At 44.6% G+C, this 24,606-nt stretch overlaps 1 protein-coding gene across 11 annotated transcripts in view; it reads right to left on the bottom strand.

Annotated features, from left to right (window-relative positions):
- Positions 1-1,643: 1,643 nt before the first annotated feature.
- LOC104149619 (PDZ and LIM domain protein 5) overlaps positions 1,644-24,606 on the bottom strand; it is a 141,944-nt gene continuing 118,981 nt past the window's right edge. For all 11 annotated transcript variants that reach the window (XM_068941578.1, XM_068941572.1, XM_068941575.1 and 8 more), the window contains 5 exons: positions 15,769-15,949; positions 10,920-11,100; positions 9,797-9,917; positions 5,852-5,967; positions 1,644-5,229 (listed from right to left, as the gene is read on the bottom strand). In XM_068941578.1, coding sequence (XP_068797679.1) covers positions 5,140-5,229; positions 5,852-5,967; positions 9,797-9,917; positions 10,920-11,100; positions 15,769-15,949 — 689 coding nt within the window. In that variant the 3' untranslated portion in view covers positions 1,644-5,139. The remainder of the gene's footprint in view (positions 5,230-5,851; positions 5,968-9,796; positions 9,918-10,919; positions 11,101-15,768; positions 15,950-24,606) is intronic.

Raw genomic sequence — 24,606 nt, 5'->3', positions numbered from 1 at the left:
AGATATTAACCAATGTCCTGAGAAAGTAAAACTCGAACCTAAATTAAGCCTTTGCTGGTAAAAGGATTTATATGCAATTTTGTGAGAAACTCTTTGAAGATCTCATACAGGGCATTCTGACGAGCAAACATTTTGAGTGACAGAGAGATTTGTTCTGGGTTGAGCAGTGAAAGTGGATTTATTGTGAAAACACACTGTTGAGTTTTAAGCCTATAAATCTTACACTGGATTACAGTGTCTTAATGAATGAATGACAGATCTCTTATTTTCTTCGGTGCATTTTAATGTTACGTGACGTTGTGATGGATAGAAACCAAACCTTTGCCATTAAACTGTCAAACGCAGACTTGATGCCTTTAAAAGTTTGGCTTCTGGAGTTTAATATACTGTTTGCAAATAGACTTGCATTTGTCTCATTCATAGCCTAAACACTGAAGGGGAGGCAAATTTTCTGTAAAGCTGCCTCGAGATTTTATAGAGCTATGTGCAGTGTTTTCCTTCGCTTGTATAAACAAAGGTAGAAAACAGCAGTGCGTTTGCCTAGTTAGGAGATATTGGGCTAAGGAGGATGCTACGAGGCTGCTGTTATCATGAAGTACTTGACCACGTTAGAGTAGATGGTTAAGTATCCCTCGGAGAAGGCAGAGGATGCTTTGTGCCAAGGCTGAGTACAGTACCAGATAACGCTTGCCAGAACAGGCAGCAATTCCTTCAACAGTCTCAGCCTAGGGAAAATATTGAACACGTCTAGATAAACATTGCAAAGTATTCTAGTTGGGTTTAGAATGAAATAAAGATATCAGGTAGTAATAGGTCAACGTGAAGTTTTACGCGGTTATATATTCTGCAGTGTTTAATACCGTATTTCCATCTCTCATTCCGTCTTCAGGAAAGGCACAGAATCAGAGACTCAGTGAGGTTGGGAGACGCCTCTGGAGATCAGAGGCCAACGTGCTGCTTAAGCAGGGTCACCTGCAGCACATTGCCCAGGGCCTTGTCCAGTAGGGTTTTGAACATCTCCAAGGATGGAGACTCCACAACCTCTGTTCCAGTGTCTGACTGCCCTCACAGTTAAAAAAAAAGAAAAAAAAAGTTTTTTTTTCTTCATTTTCCTGTATTTCCATTTGTGCCCATTGCCTCTTGTGTTTTCACTACATACCACTTCTTTACACCCTCCCCGCCAAGATATTTATACACATTGATAAGATCGCCCCGAACCGCCTCTTCTCTCTCACCTCTCCTCCTATGAGAGATGCTCCAGTCCCTTGACTTTGTGGCCTCTCATTGGACTCACTCCAGTAGCATCCTGTCTCCCTTGTACTGGGAAGGCCAGGACTGGACCCAGCCCCCTCCAGATGGGTCTCATCAGTAATGAGCCAAGGGGAAGGATCACTTCCCTGGCCCTGCTGGCGACGCTCTGCCTCACACAGCCTGGCAGGCTGCTGGCCTTCTTTGTCACAAGGACGCGCTGCTGGGTCATGGTCAACTTGGTGTTGGACCTCCAGGTGTTTTTCTGCAAAGCAAACCTCCATTCAGCTAAAAAAACCCTGAAGATCAAGCAACACAAATGATGTTTATTCATGTGTACAATCACTATGACTAGGACTTAGGAAAAAAAAAAAACACACACACCCCAAAGCAACTGAAAAGAGAAAGTGCGTCTTTATTAAATTTGCAAATGTGAACAGGCAAAACTTGAAACCAAAGACTATTAAATGCAAGCAAGCAAATCACCAGGACTTAACAGCTGATTGTTTAAGAGTAAAACAAAATGAAAAACACAGGAATTCAAACAACTAATCTGTGAACTGATGTAGTTCCCTCTCCTCCTTATTCTTGTTTGCAAAGCTATTCATGACTGGAAGATGCGAGTAGCTCCACGAAAACAACAGGTACTGTGCAACTGAACGGCACAATGCGTATGGAACCACTACTCAATTTTTGCTTTTAAATTTATTGCATTGTTATATTAAGCATTTGTTATATTTACACATAATTCTGATTTATTTCGTTACAATATACTGAAACTGTCATCATGACTCAATTATTCACTTATAAAGACCTTCTACCTGCAAACAGAGTTAAACCCAATTATCTTATAGGCACGATTTTGGAAGAGAAAGTAATTACTGACTGAAAATGCATGCAAAAAACTACAGTAGTTATGTTACTATGTCTCTCCTTTTCTGCAAGAAGGGGCTGAGCCCTAGACTTTCTAGCATTCCCTCAAAACAAGAACGTGGTAGGTCTGTCATATGAAAAACAGTTGGGAATCTTATGAAAACCCCAAACGATAATGAAACGGTGCTGATTTTTGCTAAGTCAAGTCTGCAGTCAAATACACACGTGTGTGTGTGTGTGTGTGTGTGTGTGTGTGTGTGTGTGTATGTGCACATATACACGTCTCTCAATATACACACACATACATGTATTTGTGTATACAGAAGATATGTATATATAAACACACACACATACACGCACCCCAAAAGATTCTAGAGGTAAATATGCAGGCTTACAAATGAAACAAAATACAAAGATACCAGCACGAAACAGCCCTAACGAGAAAAATGAAATAAATACTCCGTGAGATATATGGCATTATTATAAAGTGCTCTACTAAAATCTCACTTATTAAAATAATGATAAACATTATGTTCCTTTTTGTTTTAGTTCATTTATATAATTTGGTAGAGCCATTAAATACTCATCATGTATCAGTGATTCCTTTTTTAATTTTAAACAAATAGACAAAGAAGAAATTACAAGGCAAAGCAGCTAAATGAAGCAGTACTATTGGAGCCTCTCAGGCTTTTGTCCTCAAATTCATTAACAATTGCAGAACTTCAAATTCTAGAGAATACAGATTAATAAATGCAATTCCAATAAAGGTTAAGATTACAAAATTTCAATTTAATTTGAAGGACATAGGCAACTGTTGTGCCCACTGAAAAGTTTCCATCCTACTTTAAAATAGCAAGGTTTGAATTACAGAAATTACCAAACGCTTTACCCTGTGCCTTCCCACCCTCTTTCCTCATCCATGTGCAACGTAGCTCCACTGAAACCTCGGATTTGAGTCTCGTTTCTCCACATTCTGCTAATTTCAAAAGCAGCCTGACTCATTCCGCCGCATCTTGCCCCGTCTGCCTCTGTCCCGCTGATTTTCAGCCAAGCCCGCATCTACAAGGCCGTGTAAACATTTTTTAACTCCTTTCCACTTTTTTTTCCATACTACCAGAAGATAAAAAAGGAAGATGGTAGTACTGAAGGAAAATAACTTAAAAAACAATTTCAGGAAATAAACTGAAACAACACATTATGTCGCCCTGCCTCACTGAATTAATAAAAATGCCAAATAACTTCCCGTATTTCAGTAGAACAGTTTCGTTTTTTCCCCTCTTTTCGTTGACATTCTTTGTTACAACTGCTTTACTGACCCCTGGCAAACAAATAACTGCATATGCCAATTCTTTGTAACTCTTGCAGTGATTTGATGGATAAACATCTCTCCTTTGTATCAGTACATAATCTCTTCAGCATCAGTAAAAAAAAAACCCAGTAAACGGTCACTTTTAACGTCTACTGCAAAGGGCAGTGAAGACTAACAGTTCGGCTCTGACATCCCAGCTGAATTACATAGCACAGAAGTTCAGTTTCCATCAGGGACCTCACCTGGCACCAAGAGGCCCCCTCCTCTGTTGCGCGACCCCGCTGGAGCGAAATTCACCCCATGCAGAGGGCCATCACCTCCTCCCTATAAGCCTGCGATCGCTACACATCACTTAAGCCCTCATCTGAAGTTAAGTGGGACTGAGCTGGTGCACGGGTCTTGCGCCGCCTCTCTGGATGGAGGCGAAATTCAGATCAAGCCACAGAATTGGCAAAGTCTCCTGGTTTGCAAGAAACACATAATGACAGTATTGTCCCCGTTCCCTCGCAAGAACTGAGAGATACTGAACTGCCTAACTCAATATTATATTATTCCACAATACATTCCTTACATCTGGAGGAAAAGAGAGAAAAACTAAACTAATAAAAATTGTAACAGCCGAGCAAGAAAATAAGTTTTCAGTACACTAACTGGCGAACCACCAATATACATATTCATGAGCTACATATCATAAAGAATGTACTGAGAGAAAAACAATGTCCTCAGTTGCACTTCCAAAGTTTCCCTCATTAGACCCCAAAGCCTCACGTTCTGGGTATAAAACACTGCTACATGCAGAATCAATGCAACGTCCCCTTTCCCAGGTACTTATAACTATCTAAAACCTGAACCGTGAACATAGGCATATGAACCCCACTCCCCTACGTTTAAGATCTGATCTGACGTTTTCTTCCCGTCAAACACACTTTCCCTAGCACTTCTTTGGCTAGTAGCCTGGCAGCACGTGCCATGCTTTAAAGAAGTGTGTCCCCTCTATGTTTGCTTCCAAGTGGCATCTTTTAAATTATTCTGCTTCACTTGAGTAGCCACTCTTCCACTGAAAAGCTTTGTAAAAATCTCAGTCCTTCGCAGTCCCATCAGAGATGTAACTGCCCAAGGCACAGGTACGTATAGTTGTGCAGGAGGGTTGATGAACATGAGCATCAGACAAAAATGTCAGGCACTGAACTCCACTCCATCTAATCTTATCTCACCTTTGAGCTCCTCTTTTCATGGAATAATGGAGTTTAGCTTCAGTACTTCTAGACGCACTTTAAAAAACATCAGCGCAATAAAGTGATCCGGAGAGCTGAAGTCAACCCCTTCTTTTTTTTTTTTTTTTTTTTTTTTTTGAGCAGCAGCAAAACCAAGATTTCCAATATCAGGCTTGTATTTTTATAGAAGTTTCCCTTCTAATACTGAAGCAGATATAAATGTGGTCATAAAATCATGAAACCAATACAGTCACGTGCCAGGTATAGAAATAAAGGCACTCTGATAGTTTGGCTTGGGTGTGTGGATCTTTTCGTGAAGCAAACCCCTAACTGATAAACACTCCAAAGATCAGTGTACAAAACCCCTAAAGCTTCCACATTTCTCTTGCATTTTTAGAAAAACATATATAAATACTTTTAACCGATTATTGAGCATGGACATTTTAACCTTTCCTTCCACTCAGTACATTTGCTAAACAAGATGGGCTCCCAGCATCAGATGTTGACAGAGTGAGCATGTTTCTTGCACAGTGGCTTGTCCTTCTTGGAGAAGAAAGTCTGACCCTCCAAACTGTCACAACACACCTGAAATGGGATTAAAAAGAACATATCATCCAATTCAGATGGATGCGTTACATTATACGTTATTCAGAATGCCAAATCATGGCACGGGACCACGTACAAAATATATTCAGACAGTAAGGATTGTCACCCTGTTCTCAGAGATGCTCTTTGGGATAAAACAAACAGGTGATATAAGCATAACCTTCTCCTTTTTATGTCAATAGGTTCTTAACCGGGAGCAGAATTAGGTCAGCAATTGAAAAAATATCCCATCGTTGGGGTTGTTTTCTTCATTGGGGTTGGTCATAGAATACAGCTGGTGATAGCTGGGCTCTCTGTGTCAAAGGCACTCTTGACGTTTTAGAAATACAGCACGTTCGCTCATGGACTTGAACGCTTGCTCTGAGGAAGTATAAACGCCAAGGGTTAAATGCTGGGGCGCATGGCAGTGATCCAGGCCAAAGGATCTGGACTGGTGCCGAAAGAGCACAATAGCAACCACCTTACGAAGAACTGTGAAAGTGCCTTTTGTTTGGCCTGTGAGGACTGAAAGGCTTTTTTTTGCTGTTACTCCCACATCGGTCAGGTTAGCACAAGCACTGTTACCATGGATTCGTTTAAAACGTAGACTAGCTTTACTTACTGAGCATACGAAGCAAGTGTCATGCCAAGTGTGGCCCAGGGCTTCAAGAAACCGGTCTCCAGCTTCAATGGGGAATTCACAGCCGTGGCACATGGTACCGAAGAGGGCATAGTAATCTGTACCAAACACACACAGATTTTAAGTGTGAAGCATAAGCAAAAAAGAACGACCGTCCCTTTGAGAATCTTTGTGCTTTTCTTTAAACAGCACTGGGTTTGCACTTGTCCTGCCCAGCTTTATAATACCTGGAACAAACATGCGGACATTGGGTACGCCAAATAAACAGCGCTCAGACTGAAAGACTCGGCTGTCCTCCTCTTCTCACTCACTCATTCTCTTCCCTTTCCTTATCCTTTCCACCGAGCGCTGCTTCTATCTCCTTGCTGTTTCATTTCCTTGAGATCAGCAGTGCGGTCGAGGGACACCCACTCCTCGCGGAGCCCCAGCGCGGGCTCGGCATGCTGCTTTCCTTCCCGTCAGCCTCTGCCCGGAAAGCACGCTGGCTTCACGCTGGCTGCTGGCGTGACAAACTTCCTCACCGAGAGAAAAAATCTTGCCTGCAGTCTGGCACAATCGTCTTTGCCCCAGGCTCTAATATATAAAATCATAAAATCACCTGGTTTCCATCCTAAACCGAGTCTAGTCATTTGTATCGAGTCAGAATTGCTTCCCATCAAGTTTTCTCATCATTGGAGTTTGTTACACAGATTTTGATTAAAACCAACTGAGGCTTTAGCCAGGGTATTTACTGCATTTACCAAAAAGCATCAGTAGGGTGTCAGGATGGTCGTTAGTGATTGCTACCATTAATAGGTATTCACGCCGCTCCCTTTCAGGCACTGATTTACCTGGTGCCTGTGGAGCCAGCAGAGAGAGGCTCCTCCAGCAGAGAGCAGTGACCTGCACCAGCAGCCTTGAATCACTCATATTCTCCACTCACCACAGAGCTTGGAAAGCAGAGACCAGGGCAGGCTAAGACATAAGCGTGAAGTTGGGTGGCATTTACACCCCCCCCCCCCCCCCCCACCAACAGTCTCTCAGCACGTGACACTTGCTTCTCTGGGTAGAGAGCCACCTCAAGGGCTAACAGTCATTTAAACCTTCTGCTGCCCATCCTCGCAGATCTAAATTTCCCCTCAAGTTGTCTGATGTTTTCTATTTATTTCAGCTCGCAAACACCCAAGTCTAAGAAGGAAACGCCTTCTTCCTGCACCGCAGCATTAGAGCTACAACATTTAGGGATCAGCCCATCATCATGCCAAGCACACAGTGCCACGTAACATGATATCTTCATCAGATGCGTTACAAACAAAGTGACAACCATAATGAAGCTTTGGACTTCATCCTTTATAGTAACACTCTGGCACCGACAGGGAAATTAGATGTCGAGGTCTGTTTTCAAGGAGCCTTATAAGGAGCGGCAAGCAGAGCGCAAGTAGGTTTTGTTTCCTCTGCTAGATTATATGGACTCGCTGAAGCATAATGCGTACTGCATCAGAGCCAGCAGAGGCTTATCATGCGTGCCAAGCACAAGGGAAGAGTCCTGTTCCGGTTTAGCAAAATGGTGTTTTATATGATGACCTCCAAGGGTATCATTGCAGGAGGCACCTAAGCAGGCCTGGGAACACTCTGAAAAGCAAAGCCCTTGATGGCTAGCAGCAGCAAGAATCGCCTTCGTCGGTCACTTCCATTAACCTCCGCTGCTGGCACGGTCGCACGACCATACTGTTTTGAACTCTTTGCATTCATGTTAATTTATACAGAATCTTTTACTGCTATTTTCCTGGTGTCAGTAGTTGACATCTTTTTTAACTTGGCCTCTAGTAGGTGTTGATAAGTTTATCGGCTTTTCTTCTGAAGAAAGAGCAATAGATAAGGCAGAATGAAGGGCATCAGCTTTCTTTTACTTTCACATGCTTGAAATGCAATATCACAGAAGCCATCCAACACAGACTTCTCATACGGTAATATATTACATTATTGCTTCCTGCACCCAGCATTTTCAAAACTGGGCTACTAGATCTGCACTGGCATGTTCAAAGTTGTAGTTATCCACAGATCTCATTTAACTTCAGCATCTGCATTGAAAACTGGACATTTTGCAGATCAAGCCCCCTAATACTAATACCTGAAACTCTTACAATTTCTCATACGGACATAAAATAAGAACCCTTCTTTGCCAACTTTCCTTCTTCCTAGTGCAATGACACATACTCCGTATTTCTTTAAAATCAGGCTCAGGCTCTTAACTCCAGCTGGACTGAAAGTCTTTGAAGAATGAATACATCTCAAACTAACATCGAGTTAGAGAGCCAGAGCCATTATAACACAGCACTGCCAGTAACACCTCGCTGAACGTGTCTTCATTACCTTGTGCTAGCAGCTTTCTATCTCAGCAATAAACGTCGTGAAAAGTGTCATATTCTTGTCATGTTGTCCCAGGAGTTCCTGCTTGAGGTATAGAAAAGTGCACACTCTGCAGGGAAGCCTTGTAACAGTAGCACAAATCAATGCACTGTGCAACATACGGGTCATCTGATAGCAGGAGCAAGAACTCAGTATTAGGAGAACGAACCCAGTCACGAGCTTTCCACCCAAAGGGAAGTTATTGATTACTTCAGGACTATTTTTGAATCATCCAACGGTTCCAATATCAGGGTCTTCAGATTCCTTCGGGATGAAATTTCACTATACCATCACACTGGAGAACGCTCCTCATATATCCACTTCCTGTGGTACTCCCAAAATTCAATAGAAGCAACATGCCACTGTGCTTGGGCCAATGAATAAGCAATAACCTACTTTGTCCTTTTGTATTTGCCAGAAACTCATCAAATCCACTCCAGCAGCGGAATTTCGGATAATCGTCCTTTCTTTCTATGCTAGACTTCCTCATCCCTTCAGTAGCTACCAACCTTCATGGCACCTGTTTTAACAACTGCAGGACCAACTTTGTATGAAATCTGAGCTATGTCTTTTCCTGGTCAACCCATTTCGCCTTCTGTATTCTCACCAAATGTACCCTCTAGTTCAAATATAATGTTTACAGTGGAGGAAAAAACCAAACCCACAGAAAAGCCCCATTGATGTTTCTACTGTGGATGTAAATAGCATGCAATGCAAAAATAAACCATTTTGAAACATTTTTGTTTCTTCTGTGGACAAATTTTATAAATACCATCCATTTCTCTCCTAGTGCAGGAGGGTATGTGGAAAGTTATACGCAAACTAAGAAATCAATAGAACTGAATAAAAATTGTTCATTCTACGAAAAAGCTAAGATGTGCTGAAAGTGCTAAAAAATGAACCGAACCTTCTCTGAATTTCAAAGTAAACTGTATTTTCCACACAATATTGCTCATTAGGCTTTCAAGTACTATAATCAAATCATTGTATTTTCCCCGACAACGTTTTTATCTTAAGCTTATGTTTGACAGATGTTATCCCTGATCGTGCAAAAAACTTATTGGGTAGATTGCTTACTCTTGGATGTAGCCTCCCGGCTGTGAATAGGACTATTCAGAGCAAAACACATCGCCCTCACATCGCCCATTTTCTTGTTTAGTAAATAAGTAGGTTTACCTAAAACCCAGACTATCCTAAAGCCAACCAGAACATCACCCTAAAATTAACACTTTGCTCTATCACTGATGCCTACAGCCGAGAGCTTAAGGGGAACAAGTACACCAGTGACAAAAAGCCTGCTCCCCTACTGAAGCTGATGAAGAAATTCTCCCCAACCGCCCTGAGAGAGAAACCCGCTGCAAACTCAAAGTGTCCACAGCATTTGTTTCCAGCGTGAACTGAAATATCACAGTTACATGAATTTGTTGCTGAAGCGAAGCTTGAGAAAAGGTGGGTTTTTTTCCCTTTTTTTTTTCAACCCCTATTAAGGCTCTGCTTTCCTGCACAGCTGCAGCAAACTTGGGTTGTGTTACTTCTTACCCGTCTCGCAGTAGGGATCACCATCTTCTAAGTGGAAGACATTATTGCGGATTGGATTATGACAGGCCACACACACGAAACAGGAAACATGCCAAGTTTGTTTCAAAGCATTTATTACTTCCTGTGGGGATTAGAAAAAGTGTTATTAACACATTATTTTGATGTGACGACTAGACTGCGGTGACCACGCTTCTACACTTGATTAGTTTCACAAAGACTTTGTTGCCTACTGCTACTTTGAAAACGGGCTGTGCACGCAATTTCTGCTGACGTTAAACTTTATGAAGTGCTGTATTTATGGTACACCTCCCTATTCGTCAGAAGTAACTTTTCCAGTTTTGGGAGGTTCGCGTACAGTGGGACAGGCGGAGCGACAGATTTATTCCTCTTTTTCATTTTAATTCGCATCTCGCTCAGCGTGGTCCCCTGAATTCAGAAAAATACTATCTCTAATCTCTCCTGGTCTGTGAACAGTTAATCAGAAGACATCACATAGAAAATTATGACTGCTCTGTTCTGTTTTGGAAGATGATATAGTGCCAAATATGACTTGAGAGCTGTGTTGCCAAAGCCCTGCGTGACCACAGTTACATAAGGGAACAGACACTTTGCTTTCTGAAGTTAAGCGCTGGCTGGTGAGCTAGCGGGCTCAAATTAGCAACGTTAAGTAGGATACGCATCTTGCTATTGACATTCCCATAGGGAATATTTCCGTACTTCAGACCTGAGACCGCATGCTAGCCTACCACTGTGTTCCTGAGTATTCAGCTTAGCTAAGGATGCTAGGATTATTTTTTTTTCCTTGAATTCTGTAAAAACCCCCAATGGAAAGCATTTTGCTCAGAAAAGCCTAACAGCTACAGAACAGGAGCTGAACTTGGAAAATCAAAGGAGGCTATAGAGCACCTTTGCTCAAACAGGGTCAGAAAACGACTGAAAAGGGCCAGTATTAGAGGAGGAAAAAAAACATACGCTGTATGTGACGGGAATTGAAAAAGTGTGTCAAGAGTAAATTTGCAGGAACGCAAACTGGGCCAGATAAGAGGGAAATTCCTTACTGAGAAGTGTTGAACGGCATAGTTAACGCTGCCATTAAAAAACGCGCGCGCTGCGGGTCACTTACGCCAAGGATCTTCCTCTGGCACCGCGAGCACTCGGGGGCGAAGAACTTCTCGTAGCAGCCCTCGCAGTACAGCGCTCCCTTCTCCTCCACAAACCCGATGTAGGCCATGGAGGTCTTGCAGTGGGCACAGTTGAACTCCTCTGGGTGCCACGACTTCCCCAAAGCCACCAAGAAGGGTCCCCTGGTGAGGAAGAAGAGAGTAGTCAAGAAAATCAGCCTGCGTGGACTTGCCTGCAGTATCTCCGGGACGTTATTACAGAGCTTGCAAACTTGCTCTGCTCCATCCCTCTGCCCTGCTACAGGCTCTGAAAAAGCATCAGTGATGCCTGGTTCCCCCGCGTCCTCCCAGGAACACCGGACCGCAACGAAAACTAACACTTTTTGCTTCACGGCATTTCAAAAAAAATCTTATTTTAGAATTGCATAAAATATAGTGAGGAAGTAGCTGCTGCCAAAAAGGAAAAAAAAAAAAAAAAAAAAAAAGCGCTCCCTATATACCCAACTACATCCATCTCCTGCAAAGAGATATTTGACTCAGTCATACCACCAGCTCTTTCAGCTTGCATTCATATCAAGGCCACAAACGTTAAAGCAAATGCAACTCCGTTAAAAGCCGAAACTGTCAGTTTTCTTGCTCTTTTTTTCCTCAATTCCCCTCAGAGGCTAGTTAAAGTAGGCACATTTTGTTCAGTGGGGGGAATCTCCTCCCATTTCTTGATTATTTGGAAATTTGGAAACACAAAATACCAACACCTTTCTAACCTTTGCCTGGCTAATGCCGCAAGGTTAACGGACGAGACGAAACTGTCCATTTATAAGTGAATAAAAATTTGTCAGTTTGTAACCCAGAAATCTCTTGCAAATGCCGTTATATCAGTTTTCATTTGAAAGCATATTCAACATGTTAATTTGCTAATTTCTTTAATTAACGCATTTATTTTAATGAGGCGCCTCCTAGGTGCCCGCAACCCTTAACCCTTCAGCATTCAGGTTTCCGGAGGAGAACTTTGTGGTTCAAGTTCATCTCTCTCTCCAGATTTCCCACTTTTGCAGCACCAAGAAAGATGGTCATTCTTTTTACGATGTGTTGCTTTTGTCTGAGCTAATGTTTCACTGCAAAAAAAGTCAATCCCCTCCTCCCCCCCCCAAAAAAAACCCCCTAGTATCGCCACCCTCTTTGCTAAATGTTTCTTGGAAGCGGAGCAAGGAACAGGAACGTTCTCGCTAAGATAAGATTGAACGTATGCAGCGTAAGACGGTTTCTCCCACGCTGGAGGAAGCCGCCGGCCCCGGTCCGTCTGCCAGCGGACGCCCGAGTCGTGCAAACGCTGCCCGAAGCCGACACAGCTGCGCCAGCCCCTCTCTACACCGGAGCCCCCGCGGCTGCGTACCGATGAAACAACGCAGCTCCTCGAGGTGTCCCATCAGCGCACCCGCTCTCCGCACGCGCGGGCTGGCAAGAATGCTTTTTAAATACAGCTTTGCTCTTAATCAGGCCCCGGTTTAAACATGTCAACCCGACGCCGTAGCTTAATGATGCCAGCGGCTTAAAAGCTGCCTGAAAGCATGACGGGAGGGTTGCGGTGGAGGGGGGAACCACCTGCCACGTCAAATACACTAAAGCACAATACTCAGCACTCGGAGGTGTTCCTGGTCTCTGCATGTTTTTGAGACCAAAATGATGGTTTCTGGTAATGAGAGGTATTTAATTGCTGTATTCATATGAAAAGGAATTTAAAGCCCCGGTCTGAATAAGGGGGCCGCCCGCCCGCCCGCAGTCCAGCAACCTGACGGGAAGTTGCTAGGGCGGGAAATGCGAGGAAGACAGCCACAGGTGGCTTCATCCCTCATTCCCCCTTTACAAAACGCACGCCTTTTTGTCAACTAGAGCAGATTTTAAAGATGGCACTAAAAAAACCTTATGCAAAAAAAAAAAAAGAAAAGAAAAGAAAAAAGGATGATCCAACTAGCCACAGTTTGCTGCCAAGGGGCCGTCCTCCTAGGCTACTTTGAAACGCCGAGCATTTCGGACCCAATTTCTGACATCGCTGCAGTTCACATGTGCTCACAGGACCCGAGCTCTCAGATGGGCACAGAAAAGCAGTATTTCTTTTTGCAGATTCTGATGTATTTATATCAGTATTACAGACTCTTATGCCCCAAAGGATCGCCATAAATCTGGCAGTCACATACAAAATCTGGGCCCCACCTGCAGCAAAGATACGGGGGCAATTTGGAAGGGGAAGTAAATGACATACATGGAAAAGCAGCATAATTTCACTGTTTTTCCACTTTTAACTAACTATAACTTTATCGAGACGCTCATGCTGTGTTAGGATGGCAATAATCTAACTTCTCACGCGGCTTGTCTTACAATAGCAAGCCAGAACTCAAATTTGGCGGTAGAGAGATCAAAAGGATTTCCACATCTGCCGAGTAAGACAATCGCTGTGCAGTTAACTGTACAACAGTCTAAACTCTGGGAAAGCTTCTTTTTCTGCTCACTTCAAAGCCCCATGACATGCAAGTTTTACACAGGAGATGGTTATGGGAAGCACCATTCGTTACTCTTTTTCCTTTGCGCCCTTTCAATGCTTAGCTCTGTGAGAAGATGTCAAAACCAAATCATCATTCACGCACAGACATGCAAAAGAATACGAAGCAGGGGCTGCGCGTTTGGCTCTCAAGGTGAGGCCCAGGTCTGTATCGCGGCATCCAGAGACTGCCTGAGAACCAGAAATCTCCATCGGGAAATGCTGGTTACAAGTCTGTCAGACCCTCCCAGCAGACACATCCCAGGAAATTTAGCTTGCCTGCAGTTTTGATGCTTACTTAATGAAGCTTTGGAAAGCCTGAGATTTTCAGACAATCAGTAATTACAGAAGTACTAAAAAAGTTATGTCTCAAAGAAACAGTTTTGGCTCAACAAGCCACGGTTATTCAATGCCTTAGCGCAAAGTAACCCACGCCACAATGCGTTTTGGCTTCCAAACAGGTGTACAGTGCAATGTCACTTGATCCTCCTCCTACCTTTTCATAGGTAACGCTACCACCAAGGGCTTGAACTGTAATTATGCTAAAACTTGAACTCTAAACGCTGTCACAGTCTCCCAGATCCACTGCGTGCTGTGAACATTAGGCATGCTTGGTATCGATGAACGCATGTCAGCTCATCCCGAAATGGGACAATGCTCGCTCTGAATAATTGAGGCGGCATTTAGCATTTGAAGAAATGTAAGGATTTAACCACTAACAACAATTTAAAGACAAGTCAGACATGCGTAAAGGTTACTTTTCGTGAGGCGTCACTTACAATAGGCGAGAGCGGTTCAAGCTTTGTTAAGCATGGCTCCCCGTTTTCCCCACGCAACGGAGGTGCTCCAAGGACCAGGCATTCCCCAATTACAGGGCCCACCTCCCGTTTCATGGGGATCAAACTGCGGGAATCGCAGCAAGTGATTTAAGGACTGGGAAGAGAGGTTAGCTGCTCCCAAGTGATCCGTGCTCTACGGCCTGAGGTCCAAAGGCACGGAGCTGCAAGGGGGTGCAGATCATGGCTTTTTACTACCTTGACATATTTAACGGAGACAGGAAAAGCTCTTCCAAAATATCACAGACCAGTTACCAAAGAGTCACCTAAAATTAACCTGATGTCAACTGAAAGGCCATGGCGAAAAGGCTGATTGCCTATGACACGGAGTGAAATTTGTACATGTCTTGGAGCCCATCATTTTTTAAAGTTCATTTTTCTAACCAAATAAGTCTCTTTTCTTTAACCTTGGTGGAACACGGTGCAGGGTCTCTTATTCTGTTCAATGAAAACACGGGACATAAACGAATACAAAGAAATATCACAGTGCATCACTTTCCCCTGGTAGTTCAACAACACAGAAAACCAACCCCTTTTCTCTCTCTCTCTCTCTCTCTCTCTCTTTTTTTTAACTGAACAAGCAAAGAAGAAAACATCTTAAAAATAATACATTCTTCCACTAATTTCAGGAAATCTCTGTTTTAGGGAAGAGATGAAATGCAAGGTAAATGAAGATCAGGATGACTTACATGAAATGTGACGATTGCTCCTTGGATGAGACAATTGCCATGAATTCTCAGAAATCATTGCCTGAGCAACATAACCCAGATTCATTTTTTTCCTCCATGCGAAATGAAATTCTGGCTAAAATTAGGATGTCTTAGATGCTCAGCAGAGTTTAACTGAACTACCTCAATTTGGCCAAATTGTTTTTGTTTAGTGTCTTTTTTTAAAATCTTTTCCCTCCACGTTACCCAAGTCAAGGACACTATCTAGCATAAAAAGCAAATACCAGAAACCTGAAAATACCCTGAAACATTTAAAATCCATCATCTTAGGAAATTTTTATTAATACAGCCCCAGCAATTGTTAAAACTGTGCTCCTTGCATTTCTTACGTGGACGGGGCCTGCTACCTTTCTTCCTCTTCTCCTTCAGACATTCTGGCTTAGAGACAGATATTTGTGACTACTTATTCTTTGTTTAATTTCCATGTATCCTCTCATTTGTTTCCCATTTGCTGATCTTCTCAATTTTATTGGAGTAGGCTGAAAACTAGCTTGCTTAATTGCCTTAGGCTTTACTTTTGCTCTACTCCAGCCAACTTTCCGACCCGCTGTCAAACACGTTGCAAGGCTGCGACCGCTCGGAGCTTGCGGTGGTTCCCGCCACCGCTCGCTCTGCTGCTAGGAAAGCCACGCACGGAAAGGGGGTCGTGCTTTACTGCAACGGAGCCGTAAAACACTTGCGACAAAAGGAGTCAAGAACCAGGGAAACAAAACAAAGCTCTGCTGTCCTGCAGGACGAGCAGCCCACCAACCTAATGACTTGGTTGCAGTGGGCGCACATTGGGGTGCGCTTTCCCGCCGGGATATGCTCTGCCCTCTGAACCAACGTGTCCGGCTCCGGGAGCGGAGGTGCCGTCGCGAGCTTGTCGCTTGGGGCGGCGGCGGCGGCCGCCGGCGGTTTGGTGCTGTTGGATGTCCACCCGCTTGCAGGGGCTGCGGAAAGAACGGCAAAAGCAGTTAGGAGAGCAGCTTTCAGGAGCGAGTACGTTGTTCTGAAATAGGAGCAACGGGCAAAAATTTGTCTACCGTCTTTGTCCCGTGTGGTGTACGCTTGCCTACTTAAAGCAAATAATTAAAAGGTACCTGCTGCCCCTCCCCAGCAAGAGTGTCTGACCTACTCTACGAAACGTCCCTGAAATAAGGCAACGTGCTTTTGGCTAACTTGCAGAAGCAGTGGACAAATTTCAACATATTCGAGAGGTCAGGGGAAGGAACCTACAACCTGTGTTATTTTGCCTTCGATGCAAAAGCCGAAGCCAGGAACATAAATGCTTGCACAGAGACAAGAGAGTGTGACGTACTGGCTCAAAGTATTTTAGTGTGAGTACAATGGATCACACTCACCTAACTAACAGCTTCAACAAGAGCTGTTCGATAAACACGCGCAATACAACATGTACAGGAACTTAAAATACATATACGGAAAACATATTTCTAAACCAAATTTAAACACTGGCCTAGACCACTAAATATTGCCAACGCGAAGCATTCCCAAGGCAACGTTCACATCCGCTTCAGAGAAGTTATAACACTGACATAAAACCCTGACGTTTATCGGAAACGTATACATCCCCGCGCTTTCGTTTGTGTTCTGGCTCTTCGGGCGGCAGGGAAGACTGTGAGCTTGTACAGAGCACAAAAAACGCATGTACAAAAACGAAATGCACAGATGATACTGTTACCAAGGGCGATGAGAAAAAACAAACACTCCTCTGCTTTTCCCTCTCCTCTATTGATATCTGGACCTTGGTAACGTGCAAGCCACAGCAACACAAGCTTATGGAAGTATTTATTCCTGTCAAGTGGAGGATCCTTTCTCTTCTTCAAGTGCTCTGAAGAAACACGTTTCCACAGCCTTTTACTTGCACCCACAGGCAAGAGAAATCAGGACTGCTTATTCCGCGCCCTGGCCTCAGCGCAGCCATACCGAACCTCGTATATCAAAAAGCGAAACAAAGATCAGAGAGAAGAAACAACCACGCAACGATCGCGTCCTGCAGCTCCCTAATGCGAGGTCACGGCAGCCGCCTGCAGTTTTGCCAAGACTTTTTACTGAAAGTGAAGCTTGCGGAGCCATGAATCTTCATGCTCGTCCTCCTCTCGCATCTTTCATCTCAGGAAAACAAACAAACAAACAAACAAACCATCCTACTCATCTCCCTAACGCAAGGGCTGATCAACCTCCACCCCGCAGAAAAGTTGCAAGTAAAACGCCGCGCTCCCTGCTTGAACGGAAGCGGCACAGGCGCTCGCAGAGAGAGTCCGTCCAAGGAACGCTGAAAAGAGAAAACCCAAAGGAAACTGCAAAACCCTGTTAGTTGCAAAAGCGAGAGCGCCACACGCTAGACAATTTATTCTACCCAGTCCAGTGAACTCGATCCCTCTGTGCACATTCGTGGCCTAAAGCAGTAGAGCTGGAAGAGAAATCCTGTTTAACACCACTGCTTTTACACTACAATTAGGCTCAGTATTAATCCACTTGTGTCATACCTACTTCTACCTAGTCTTTCTCCATACGAAGAAGCAATTCAGTTGCACACGTTTTCTGTCTGATTAACTGGCTGGTTTGTCAACTTTTCTAGAATCAGGTCATTTCAAGGCTGACGTATTCTTGGATCCCTTCCAGTATCTGTTGTAGCAGAAAGTATACCAGTTCATCAGCTCTCTTGTTTTAATATGGGCCTATTGTTTATACATAATGCATAGTAAATCAGTGTACAATATCTTGAAATATAATGTCGGTACTGCCGAGCAGTATTTAGTATTATAGAAGTAGTTAGAAACATGCACCTCTAAAGCACTTGATCTTGAACAAGTCACTCTGCTACTGTAGTTAATGTACGTTATAAATGCTAAACTGAAAACGTAGGAACAGATAAAAACGGAAAAAGGTGTCAGAAAGGCTTTGAAGACCTGAACAAAAGCATTTCTGATTAACAGCACTTCACTTCACTATCATCACATACAGCCTCCTAATTTTCAGGTCCTATTTCACGAGAAGACAAAAGTACACAGCAAAACCAAACTGGTTTGGAGACCATTTTCTCCATAAATCAAACTGCAGCACAGCTTCTAGTATACTGCCAACTTGTGTTTGAGTTACCTGCTGGCTCCCAAACACTCCAGCTAGCTCTTCTTTGCAGGGCAGCTAAAAAAGCCTTTCTGCTTGCTAAAAAAAAGACAAAAGGACAAACACCACAATATTCCCTTTTCCTTTGATCTCACTACCGCTTTTATTAATGCCGTTTTTATGAATGACGCTTTTCTGAACGCTGCCCAACTTCACAGTTGCTGCTGGCCAGGAAGAGGATTTCTTTACATAAACTCGCTCTCAATATTGTTAGAAAATCTGACAGTCATCCCTGAGCTACTCAAAAAAAGGGAGAGGAAGAGAAGCTGAGGAATAACCGGGAACTAACTCTGGTCTGCTGGTGATCCTCCACGAAAACGGAGGTTCTCTCTCGGAAGGAGCCACGCTACAACACGCACCACTCGCTGCCGCGTTAAGCGAGAGCTGTGGCCCAAGCGAAAGCCCGCGGGGCGCTGAGGGTTGAGGCGAGCGGTACGTCCTTCGGCGTTCGCCGCGCGGGCCGATCTGCTCCCACCCAAGCCCAACCCAAGGCTGCCTTTCAGCAGATGCAGGACCCCCCGCGAGATCCCAGCCGCGACGCAACCCCAGCACTGCTGCCGGGTACTCCGGGGAAGAGCAAACAAGCCCTAAGCCTTCAGATACTTCTATATTTACCACCAATGTTTTTGGCTACGGGGCTAAAAATAAGTTTTAAGAGGCTTTTTGACCGCCATTTATAAATCTATGTCACCATTTGGTCTACTCTGGTGGGAATAATATCTACCAGATGCCATCGGCCGTTGAGAATCAAGCCAGAAAAAGCTGCTTTCTGCTCAAGAAGCCTTGAAAAGCAGGATCTTAAAGCATTTCATGAAATGCTCTCGCCTCCCCTCCCTCGAGGCCCGTATAAAGCCAGAAAGTTGCATGCCAACGCTCACAGTTTGTCCGCCCAGCGTTCTGTCAAGGGGCGTTTTTCTCTTTGCTGGTATTCGCATTAAGGACCTTTTTGGTGTTGTGCAGTATTATTCCCCTATTATTCCCCAAGAGTGGGCTCAAATTGCATTCAATTTATTTTTTTTTCCCCACCTAAAGAAGAGAAGATGAGTTGGTCTACTTCCATCACCTTCGACCCACGCTCTTATCAATGTAGTTTTAAGAAAATATACCAGTGAAGTCTACTAACAGGTACTGCAGTACATTTACTACACTGGTTTCTTCGGACATCTTTCCATTTCTGAGCACTTGGTTTGCCTCAACCTTTTATGTGCCTGATCTGCATCTGAACACCAAACTGAGGACAGTTTTTAGTCCCCACTGTATCCTTCCACAGGCCAGAAACAAGCCTTTGATGTAATTTTAGCAAAGGTTCATTACTCCCACTGTGGACCAATGATCACTATTTTTTTTTCTTTTAATGCTGTCAGCTATCTTCTTGCAATCTATACGGATTCTCAATGCATTTTCCCCATTATCCCACCTCAAGCAGCTAAAGAATCTCAAATATTAGACCACTTCTTTTCCATAGCGAACACTGATGTTTCCCAACTAGACCTTTTCGTTAAAAAGCAATCAGTACCTGTATCAGTGAAGATTTTGTAGTTTACCAAGAGGAAGTGGATACTATTTTTCTCCTCGCTTCTATTCCCTTGTAAACCTTTAAAATCAAATCAGATTCTCAGCAAAAGTTTTACTGTGTGGAAGTCTAATTTCTTTTACTAATTTACACTTTTGGCTACTTCAGCAGATTTGCCAGCCCTGAAACATAACCACATGGTTTAAAGACAAAAAAAAAAAAAAAAGGGGGGCCCTGAAAACTTAGGCAATTTTTTTTTTCCTTCCAGTGAGAAGCTTTTACCATGGCACACAAGTAAGAACCAGGAAGGCACAAATTCTTGCACTACACCTAAGCAAAGACCTCTCAACTCTGATGACGAGTTCGAGTCCTCCTGCGGGTTTGTGCTTTACACTTTGCTGTTTGCGTTCTCCCTCCGCTGCCAAGCATAAACAAACAGGGCGGTTTCAACAACGCAAAGACAAAATGACCGCAGGCGGGCTGGAGAAGGGAGAAATACCGTGCTTTTGGAGCAGGCGACAGCTCTGCTCTCGCGGAGGGCCTGAGAAGGCGGCCAGGTACGGGAGGTTTGGTGAGGCGCAGGCACGTCTTTAACTTTGGATGATGCTGAAAGAGGGGAAGGGAAAGGACACAGCTCTAGCTGCCTCCCAACACATCCGACCTCGTGTTTGCTGGGCTCCGACTTGCTCCTACGAAACGGCAGAGAGCACAGCAGCTTTCGCCGGCGCTGGGGAAGGGTTAGAAACCCTACGGGGAGCTATTCCCCCCGCCCCGAGCGGCCGCTGAGGGTCGGGTTCGTGCAAGCCAGGAAGAGACCTCCGCGGCCAAACGTCAGGTTTCTGCAGGCTTCGCTCCACCTTCGCTCTCTTTAATGAAGCCTGCTGCAGCACTGCTGATTTCCACCGGCGTACTGTCACGGCTAGCTTTGCTAAAACGGAAAAAAAAAAAAAAAAAAAAAACGCCGCGTACCTGATTATTAACTTTCTACTTTATTAGGTTTAAGTTTAGCAAAGCCTTCGTGTTTACTTTTACTAAACTCCTTGGTATGGCTAGTTTAATATTTAACAGGGCTTTAGGCACGGCAAAGAACCGGCTTTTTCTTTTTAAAAACCCCAGTGTGACTTTGCCCTTGTTACCCTAACAATAGCCTGTTCCATCGCTGAACACATGGATAACTACAAACACTGGGGAAAGGCTTTCAAGACAAAGGGAGCAAGGCGGATACGCGGCGGTGCCAAAGTCACTCTGACAGAGGCTCTCTGGTGCATAGCAACAATACAACAGCCTGGACTGTTTAACGCTCACTTAAACATAACATCAGACTTCATGTAATATCTATAAATAACAATGCTACTTTAACCGGTGGGAGTGCCAGAATTTCGTTTTAAAGCGCTCTAGCTCCATGATTTATATACTGCTATCAAACTACTGTATTATAAATGGAAAATATAAAGGCTCGTATGTCCAATTTTCTGACTTCTCCTAATGTATCTGTGCAGTGCAAAATCTTCCAGTTCCCTTCCTCCACAGCAAACAGATGGCCGGATGAAGCAACGTGTCTGAAAAGTTCTGCTGTCAACTCATTACGCGCTAGCCGTACCTACCGCCCCATCCACTTGGAGGCCCGCGTGAAATTGCACAAGTTACGTGGAGAAAACTACAGGACAAGTAAGGGGGAGTGGGGAAAAAAAAAAAAAAAAAAGTATTCTGCGGTTCTCCTTCGGGTTCCTCCAGACTGCTGGGCACGTAAGCAAAGCTAAAACCCACCGCTGATTGAAGGCAGGACGGGAAGGATTAAACCAGTATCACTGCTTTACATGAGGGCGACCGCTGCTACGCGTGCTATGGAAAATCCCAACAGGTGCCGGGGAGGCCCCGTGTCAGGAGCCGCCGCCGCTCGAGGAGGCTCCGTTCCCGTGCGAGCCACTGGCCTCTCAACTGCCAACGCTCCCGCTCAATTACCTGGAAAGTGTCTTAATTAAAATGAGCATGGTGGTTTTGGCTACTTCAGCCCGCCTCCTTGGGGTTTGTTACCTCCTGCACCGTCACAGATTCGGCACGACTGGCACAGTTCTTACCAAAAACGCGTCTTGCAGAGAAAGACAAAAGGAAGACCCATTCACCTCCCTACCCAAAAGACTTGTACTTCTCTGGAACGAGTTTAGAAACCCAGCTGGGTGTTTTCTGCAGATAACATGCTGCTTTCCTTGCTTTCAGCTCCTATTTTGACCTTGACAGCTCGCTCGACTATGCCCAAAGAGAGCGTGATTGCCCAGTCTCGCTTACACGCATATTATCTGTCATTTCCCCTGAGCTGATGCCTAAAGCCGAATGGTGATAAGAACGTGTTTACCAAAGATATACGACTCGGTGTTTTCATTCCCTGGACAAACACGAGGCATAGTTCTTGAACGTCTTCCACCTGTACATCCGCACAGGACGCAGCACTGTTTGAGCAGGTATGAGCAGGGGTGCAAGGTGGGAACGGAGCAAAACTGATCCGGCCAGTCGGTCTGTGGCAACAGGCTACTTATTTTAAGAAGCCAAAAAACGCGAGCGCTCAATTCTGAAAGCAGGTGAACACTCCCAACGGGTGTGAAATTATCACAAAAACAAACACTGTCTTTACCTCTGTTTAAATGACCAGAGAAAACAACATGCATCTGTCTGATTTCTGCATGCAGTGACTGTAAGGGCACAAAAGTTTGGTGCAATAGCATATTAATGTAGCAACACCAAATCACAGGAAAATTGTCAAAGTTTATACGTGTAACAGAAAGCACAGTTTCAGCTCAGAAGCTCACGCAGCCAAGTACGCTAGGCCATTCTGCCTCCAACAAGTACTAGGTGCATTTCTGCATCATCACTGTGATCCACTCCTCCTCAAGTACAGATATTCAAATTAAAAAAAAAAAAAAAAATCTGTTTTTCACCATGTCTGCAGGAGTTACAATTTCACACTACCATCAAATTAAGGTTGACGTTTATAAATTACTCTGGTTTCACAATGGGTTTTGCTTGGCTAAGTCCGGGTTCACATTACTTAACTTGTAAGAATAAATTCTTGTGGTTTGCTGTCACATGACAATATAATCATTTAGATTAGATGAAAAATTAATAAGAAAAACAGTCTATACACCAGGATCAGGAAGCTTTTGTGTTTTGACCTGTCAATCATAGGCCTTTTTTTTTTTTTTTTTTTTTTTTTTATGGACAAGACTCTGTTTTTCCGAGCAGCAACTGCATAGTGCAGGGACAATCTTTAACAACCTTTCCCAGTGAAAACGTCTGTAACTGCTTATTTTTTGGGACTGCATCTGCCAGAGGGCTAACAGACAACGCAAGGATTTGCCTTAACAAATCTTAGTGTTATTCTAGTTTCTTACTCAACTTCATACATGGTCCTCAATGGCCAGGTAGCCCCTCAGAGCCCCCAATAATTAGTCCTGCCTTTAATTTCCTGCTACATGAAGGAAACGAATCGAGATGAGATGGCCCTAAACACAAAGCGCAGAACTTGAAAAACAAGGTGATGTTGACACAAGAGGTCGTTCGCATTTTTAACCCTTCAGTACTCCCAAAGCTGACGGACCCATCAACCTAACTGCCCAGCCTGGGAGGCCCCTCATGCCACGTGAAGCGAGACGGGAAAAGAAGGATTAGGAACGAAACACAGGAAAAACAAAGGTGAGGTAAAAAAGGAAGTGCCACAGTTGATGGATCCTGAGGAAGGCCCTCCTGGAAGGATGAGCATTTTGCTGTAGTACAGTGAACCTGGTTGCCTTCGCCTCTCTCCCCGGCTTCCTAGCGTTCGACCTTATGGCAAAACTCCCCCTGACTTTGATACGGTCTGGATTTTTACCGCCCGTCCCGCAGCAAACCTCTCCAGAGCACATCCCGAGGAAGGAGACAAAGACCTGAATTGTCAGCACGTGCGGGACAGGATGTCAAGTCACACCTAGGAGCAGGTCTGTATTTTCTCCTGCCTCTAAAGTTGTCATACTATCAAGGGAGCAGGAAATCTGGAAAAACACAGCGAGACAGTGTGCGAGGGATGACTCCAGAGATGGCGAACGTGAGCCTATCAAACTACACAGAAACAACGGCAAGGAAATAGCTGAATTTTTCAAACAGAGTTGCCTGGGGAGCAATTTTTCTAGGCTTACAGCAGTGAGCTTCCAAGCGTCGTCTCCGCTGAGCGGAGCACGTACGTAACACGTCGCTGGCCGGGGAAGGGGCGGCGGACAGTTGCGGGGATCGCAGAACGTGCTGACGCTCCGGCTCCGCTCCGTGGCGGAGGGATTGCGTCTCCCAGTGGGATCCGGCTGGGAGAGACCAGGGCAATAGGGAAACTGGCACACACCGGTTCGCTTAAAACTGCACGCCTCCGACACCCCTACTGCAAACCCTCCCCACCTTGCGCCTCAGTCCCCGCACAAGGGTGCGGGAAGCGGCCGGCGCGGTAGAGTGACCAGCACCCTTGCTCGCGGGTCAGCGTTGCGCCAGACGCCCGGCCGAGGACAATAGCGTTTTGTGCACGCCGGGAAAGAGGAGGCGATCTTGCATAAGAGACGTTAACGCTGAAGCCCGGATCGCTTTTGACTGTCACGGATCCTGCTGCACTTTCTGCAAGAACAGTTTGTGTCCTGGCCAAATTCCAGTTCGGGGTAGCTGCATTTATTGGATAATTGTACTTTCTTAAATTGCCCCAGCAGTTTCAATTTGACACGGTACTGTTCACTTCCTTTCAAGACGCCGGGGAGTGTTACAGCGAGCTGACAAGCAGCTGTTGCCTTTCACCCCAGAAGTGACCACGTGGCGGTGGTGGGCCAAAGCAATTCCCGTGCGTGCATCGTGGGCTCGCACGCAGTACCGAGGCCGTAAAATGCTTCGGGCTTCCTTGGGGACAAATGGTGCTACCTAAGCGTAAGATAATAGTTAGCTACC

The sequence above is a fragment of the Struthio camelus genome, chromosome 4 (assembly GCF_040807025.1).
Source record: "Struthio camelus isolate bStrCam1 chromosome 4, bStrCam1.hap1, whole genome shotgun sequence".
Lineage (NCBI taxonomy): Eukaryota > Metazoa > Chordata > Aves > Struthioniformes > Struthionidae > Struthio > Struthio camelus.
The sequence above is the reverse complement of the archived record's forward strand: the minus strand, read 5'-3'. Positions and strand labels throughout refer to the sequence as shown.